General features: G+C 48.0%; 2 protein-coding genes across 2 annotated transcripts in view; one reads left to right on the top strand and one right to left on the bottom strand.

The window, feature by feature from the left end:
- LOC108228513 (phosphoinositide 3-kinase regulatory subunit 4) overlaps positions 1 to 2,863 on the bottom strand; it is an 11,320-nt gene extending 8,457 nt beyond the window's left edge. The window contains exons 1-6 of the mRNA XM_037980301.1: positions 2,423 to 2,863; positions 1,279 to 2,011; positions 1,036 to 1,169; positions 755 to 965; positions 223 to 618; positions 10 to 144 (exon numbers count right to left, since the gene is read on the bottom strand). Of these exons, the coding sequence (XP_037836229.1) occupies positions 10 to 144; positions 223 to 618; positions 755 to 965; positions 1,036 to 1,169; positions 1,279 to 1,996 (1,594 nt within the window). The 5' untranslated portion in view covers positions 1,997 to 2,011; positions 2,423 to 2,863. The remainder of the gene's footprint in view (positions 1 to 9; positions 145 to 222; positions 619 to 754; positions 966 to 1,035; positions 1,170 to 1,278; positions 2,012 to 2,422) is intronic.
- A 986-nt stretch (positions 2,864 to 3,849) lies between these two features.
- atp2c1 (ATPase secretory pathway Ca2+ transporting 1) overlaps positions 3,850 to 5,608 on the top strand; it is a 27,938-nt gene continuing 26,179 nt past the window's right edge. Inside the window, exon 1 of the mRNA XM_037980146.1 lies at positions 3,850 to 3,964. Coding sequence (XP_037836074.1) covers positions 3,875 to 3,964 — 90 coding nt within the window. The 5' untranslated portion in view covers positions 3,850 to 3,874. The remainder of the gene's footprint in view (positions 3,965 to 5,608) is intronic.

The raw sequence follows: 5,608 nt of genomic DNA, 5'->3' as shown, positions 1-5,608 counted from the left end.
TGTCGGTACCTGAGTCGTAGTTCTCATTGGGGTGGTTGGTTTCCTCGGCGTCCTCTCCGCTCAGGTCCTGCTCTGTGTTCACGTTGTTCTCCTGAACCAGCTCCAGGAAGCGCAGCGCGCTCTCTGCCAGGTGGGCGATGTTTTCTGAGCATCGACACAAAGATCTGATGTGAGACTAAAACTCGTCTCCTTTGGCTCATGGCTTCAGAAACACTTCCTGACCTGCATACGCCAGCCGGACGATGGTGGCGTCGTCCTGAGCCAGGTGGGCGATGCCCGGCAGGATGTACTCCGGGTAGATGTTGACGTCATTCCTCGGCACCTCCTTCACCAGCGCCAGCACCTTGGTCAGAGTCCGGACAGCTTGGGCGCGCACGCGGGGCACAGGGTCGTTGCAGAAGTGCAGCAGGTACGGCGTGATGCGGTCCAGCAGGATGTCGACGCTGAGCCGTAGAGCCAGGTGGAGGATGAGCTCCAACGCCGCCAGCTTAGAGTCACAGGAGTGCAGCGTCTGCAGACAGGAAGTGATGACGGACACCAGCACCACTAGGCCCTGCTCCTCCCTAGAGCTTAGCACGCCATCATCATCACCGCCCTGGGACGAAGAGGAGGAGGAGCCTGAGGAGAGACGGGCTGTCAGCAAACACTGAAGAGGAGGTTTTAGAAGGTTTTTTATTCGATAACATTATTTTTCTTAGAAACGGTCACTCTGGAAACTGTAGATCACAGCCAGGTGTCAGAAGCTCCGCCCCACCTCCCCGCAGGTTGTGCAGGATGTTGTCGAGGTCTTTGCGGATGACCAGCACCCGTTCGTCTGCAGACTGGAAGGTCTCCTTGGCGAACTGAGCCATGTACGGCTGCAGGAAAGTGTAGAAGATGTCTGGGAAGGCTTTCCCTCTCTGCTGCTTCAGATACTCCTCTGCTGTGAGACGCTTCTCAGGCTCCCGCTGAACCATCTGAGCCACCTGAGGACAAGCAGAGGTCTGTTTTAAACCGGTCCACACGGTTCTACTGCTGCTGAAGTTGGATCGTTACCAGCTCTCTGATGCTGCGGTCCTCGATCTTCAGGAGGACCTGCTCTGCCTGGAAGTGTCCTTTACGATACGCCAGCAGCTGGGACAAATCAAAGAGCGGAACGCCCTCCGTGAACAACTCTGCGATCACACAGCCTGGAAACAGAAAGGCAGAGTCGCTGCTCACAGTCCTGAGATCAAGAACTAATCGACAGATTCAAGGCTTGATTGTGCTGAACCAACTGAAAACCAGGTGAGTCTGTACCTGCAGAGAAGATGTCCATCGCCTGCCGCAGCTCCCCTCTGCTCCTCTGGTTGTTGTTGGTCAGGTCCACCAGCGGCGTGTTCTGGTCACTCTCGGTGGTAAACATGCTTCCGTCCACGAACCTCTCGGAGGCGATGTAGCACGTGCGGCGCCTGGACGTGTCAAAGAAGTAGTTGAAGTCGGCGGGGTTGTCCTCCGGCAGGTAGGTGGGCTTGAAGCTGGCGAAGTCGGTGAGCAGGACCCAGTTCCAGCTGGTCACCATCACATTCTCCGTCTTGATGTCTCCGTGGCGGACGCCGGCCTTGTGCGCCTGGTCCACAGCATTCAGGAGCTGGAAGGCGATCCAGCGCTTCTCCACGTTGTTGAGGAAGGGGCGTGTGCTGATGCGGTCGTACAGGTTGTCCCGGACGTACTGCCGGAAGAGGATGGCAGCTTTCTCTGTCAGGGAGGTTTTCTGAAAGGGCAGACAGTTCTGGCAAGAGTGCAGACGGATCTTCAGCTCCTCCAGCTCCTGCTTGTAGGCGGTCAGCGGCAGTGACGGGTCCTGGATGGCGAAGACCTTCACCACCACCAGGCCCTCGCGGTGTTTGGCCCGGGCCACCTTGAAGAAGCGAGTGCTGCCCAGACTTTTATCATACTCGTGGTCGTGGATGTCTGAGAAGTAGCTGTCCACAGAGAGGATCTGAGAGGGGGCGATGCCCGCCAGCTGGTTCCCCATCACGCCTCACAACGTCTGAGAAAAGAAAGATTCAAAAACCAAAGTCACAAATCTGTTCAGAAACATGTGAAACCAGTGGATCCACTGAGACTGCAGACAAATCTGAGCTCTAAAAGTCCAAACAACAAGAATAAACTCAAACACTTCAGAGGCAGGTTTCTCACAACCACACATCCAAAGACTGGCAGGCAGCTGGGAATAAAAACCTCAGAGCCTGGGTCTGTGAGGACAGATCTGTCCAAGGACAAGAAATATTTAGGCCTAGATTCACCTCCTGTGAACCGTGTTTCCTGTTTTAGAGACCTAAATTATCCAAGCAGATCCTAACCTGATGTCACAGAGCGAGAACCTCAGGCTGACCATGATCACTACAGGGCAGTTAGCATCAGCAGCACCTTTACATTAAAAACAAAACAAACTAAATACCCTGCAGATGTGACGTTCAGGGGCTGCAGATGTGACGTTCAGGGGCTGCAGATGTGACGTTCAAGGGCTGCAGATGTGACGTTCAAGGGCTGCAGATGTCACGTTCAGGAGCTGTAGATGTGACGTTCAGGGGCTGCAGATGTGACGTTCAGGAGCTGTAGATGTGACGTTCAGGAGCTGCTGCGGCTCACGGGACCGCGGTTAGCTTCAGCTAGCTGGTAGCAGCCGCGCTTCCCTCTCCACCCGGCACTCTAACGGCTGCTAACCCCGTCAGACTTCAGCCTTCCAGCCGCTGTATCCTCCAACATTCCTCTTCTTCCGGTCCGCTCCGGGTTTATTCCGTTAAAAATCCACTAAACTACCAGCCTGGGTCACATAAACACCGAGCTAACCGATCAGCAGTTTCAGCTGTTGTTATGAATCCGGGTCACAGAAACCGGAAGTGCCGGCAGAGCGGTGACACATTAGGCACCGCCCCCTGCTGGCCAAACCTGTTCAGATCGTCTATTGTACAGATGATGCACTCTGCAGAAAATACAGGAAATGTAAAAATATACGCGTATCCCGCGAAATACTCCGTAAAAAGAATTTTGAAAAAAGTAAAAAAATGTGTAACTAAGGCAAATATGAAAAAAGAAGCAAAAGTAGATTTGATCATTTTAAAGGCCACAACAAATGTCACAGAAATAATCATAAAACTTTACATGAATTTAGAAAGAATTATACAAAAGAAAAATTTAATAAAGGTTTGATTTATTTTAATCAAATTCTGTAAAATATCAGTAACTTAAAAACAGAAGATCAAATATAAGCTAGTCTGGCTTACTGTACTCAAAACATAAAGATCTCATGTCTGGACCAAGACTTCTGAGGCTTTTATTAAATGAATGATTGTGTTAAAAGTGTTGGATCGATCTGTGTCAGTATGTCAAAAACATAAAGAAGCTCAATTATAAACTGTGTTTTGAAAATATCTTGTTTGGTTTTGTTGACAACATTAACTCACATTATGACTTTGAATCAGTTTTTTTTATTCATTAATGCAACTTTAGCAACAAGAAACCTGCAGATGTTTAAAATCTTACCTCAGCTCTATTATTGTCTCTAATAACCAAAAGAGCTGTAAAAACTACTTACATTTTGGAACAAACTGATTTGTTATTATCTTGAAAAGGAAAAAACGAGTGAGGTATAAATCCCCTTCAGTTAATTATTCAGTCATTTATTTTCCTCCTCCTAACTCAGTATTTTTTACCATTTTATTTTAATAACGTCTTAAGTTCCTGTCATTGAAGCTTTTTGCGTCCCTTGTTTGTTTTGTAGTTGTTTATTCTTGTAAAAGTTCTTTTGTTCTTTGATTTTTACTCCAGTGAGTTGAGGAGAAAAACTACTTCCGGCAGCGGAGTCCTTTTATTCTGAAGTGTTTACCGGAAGTGCCGCGGCGCCTCGCTAATGAAGCTAACATGGTGGACTCTGCTCTCTGCTGGAGGAAAGCTCCTCGGTGGGATTTCACGGAAGATGCTGAAGAAACGGAAGCTGTTGGTAAGTTTAATACATTTGGACTTCGTCTTCAGGACGATGGCAGACCACAGGCCCGAACCGAGCTCGGTTCTGATGAAACAGACGGTTTTCAGCGGCGGGAGCTCCGGCGGTGTGTTGGATTAGTTTCCTGCCGGACTTGAGCTCTGTGTGTCGGCTGTTAGCCTGCGGCTGCCTCCGGGGAGCAGAGGACGGTACCGGAGTGAGACGGACTCTGGTTCCGGTTCGGGGGGACCAGTGTCCGTCCATGAAGTGCTTTTATTGTCGGTTCTTGTTTGGACTTATTGAAACGGGTCGAGGTTCCCTGGGTGGATGTAGCTAACGAGCTAACCGATGCTAACTGGAATTACCGTCTGTAAAGATGCTGCAGGTTTCCGTCTCAGGTTTCCTTACTTCCTGTCTGAGGCCCCGCCCCCACCAGGTGAGCCAGGTGTGTATGCGAGAGAAAAATATCAGGTTGCATTCTTGGGAACAACATGACAACAAGTTCACTTTGAATCTGATCTTTGTCACCTTTTTCTGTAAAATATGTAGATGGAGAGCATTATAATAATTAAACCATGTTCTGACGTCATCGTTTATAAAACTTCCCGGATGGAGTCATGTTTATTTTCACCTCCATGATAAGAAATAAGAACAGAAGCTCAAATAAGACAGCTTATTGAATAAAGTCACTGCAAGCAGATGTAAAGCAGTGTTCTGATCTGTTAGTAATAATAACAATGATAAAGAAAATGTTTATGATCCTGTAAAATATAAAGTTAATCCCTGTTTTCTCACAGATTGTTGCTTCATTTCATTTCAGCCAGCAGCTGTGTTTAAGCTTTCTTTTAAATCACCTAAAAGCTCAAACATTTGATAAAGCTGAGTGTCAGAGACTCGGGCGGCCATTATCAGCCTGATGATGTCATTTCCTGGGCTCAGAACGTCTCTGTCCCGGTCCAAACCAAACTTTAATGTCTGACGGGACGTGCTGTGGAAAGGCTGAGAATATTCAGCTCACTGTTGGTTTCAGTCATTAAAGCAAGTTTCATCAATAAATGATGAGGATGGACGCCATGCTTTAATGTTTTTATGTGTATTTTCTGTTCTCAGGTTACAGAGATAAAGCTTTACGTCGCAGTGAGGTGAAGCGTTCACGATTCAGGTCCATCATCAAAGACCTCACCTTGGTTTCTTCTTCAGGTTTTATTTATGGGATTAAAGTCAGAATCTGTGGTAGCAGACATGTTTCTAATCTCTGATCGCAGTTTGTTCCTCTGAAAATCAATACTGGCAGCTGCTGGGTGTCTGTGTGTGTGTGTGTGTGTCTACATCTACTTCAGTTCATGTCAGAAATACAGATCAGTTCATCTTTACAGTCAGACAGCAGAGAAACTGAAAGCAGCTCGGTGGGAAAATGTTCAGATGGTTCTGCATGTCTTAACTCGGTTCTGCGGGCATTAAAAGCTCAGTTCTGCGTGCATTAGAAGCTCGGTTCTGCGTGCATTAGAAGCTCGGTTCTGCGTGCATTAGAAGCTCGGTTCTGCGTGCATTAGAAGCTCGGTTCTGCGTGCATTAAAAGCTCAGTTCTGCGTGCATTAGACGCTCGGTTCTGCGGGCATTAGACGCTCGGTTCTGCGTGCATTAGAAGCTCGGTTCTGCGTG

This window comes from Kryptolebias marmoratus, linkage group LG16 (genome assembly GCF_001649575.2).
Source record: "Kryptolebias marmoratus isolate JLee-2015 linkage group LG16, ASM164957v2, whole genome shotgun sequence".
Classification (NCBI taxonomy): domain Eukaryota; kingdom Metazoa; phylum Chordata; class Actinopteri; order Cyprinodontiformes; family Rivulidae; genus Kryptolebias; species Kryptolebias marmoratus.
This window is presented reverse-complemented; position numbering and strand designations above follow the sequence as displayed.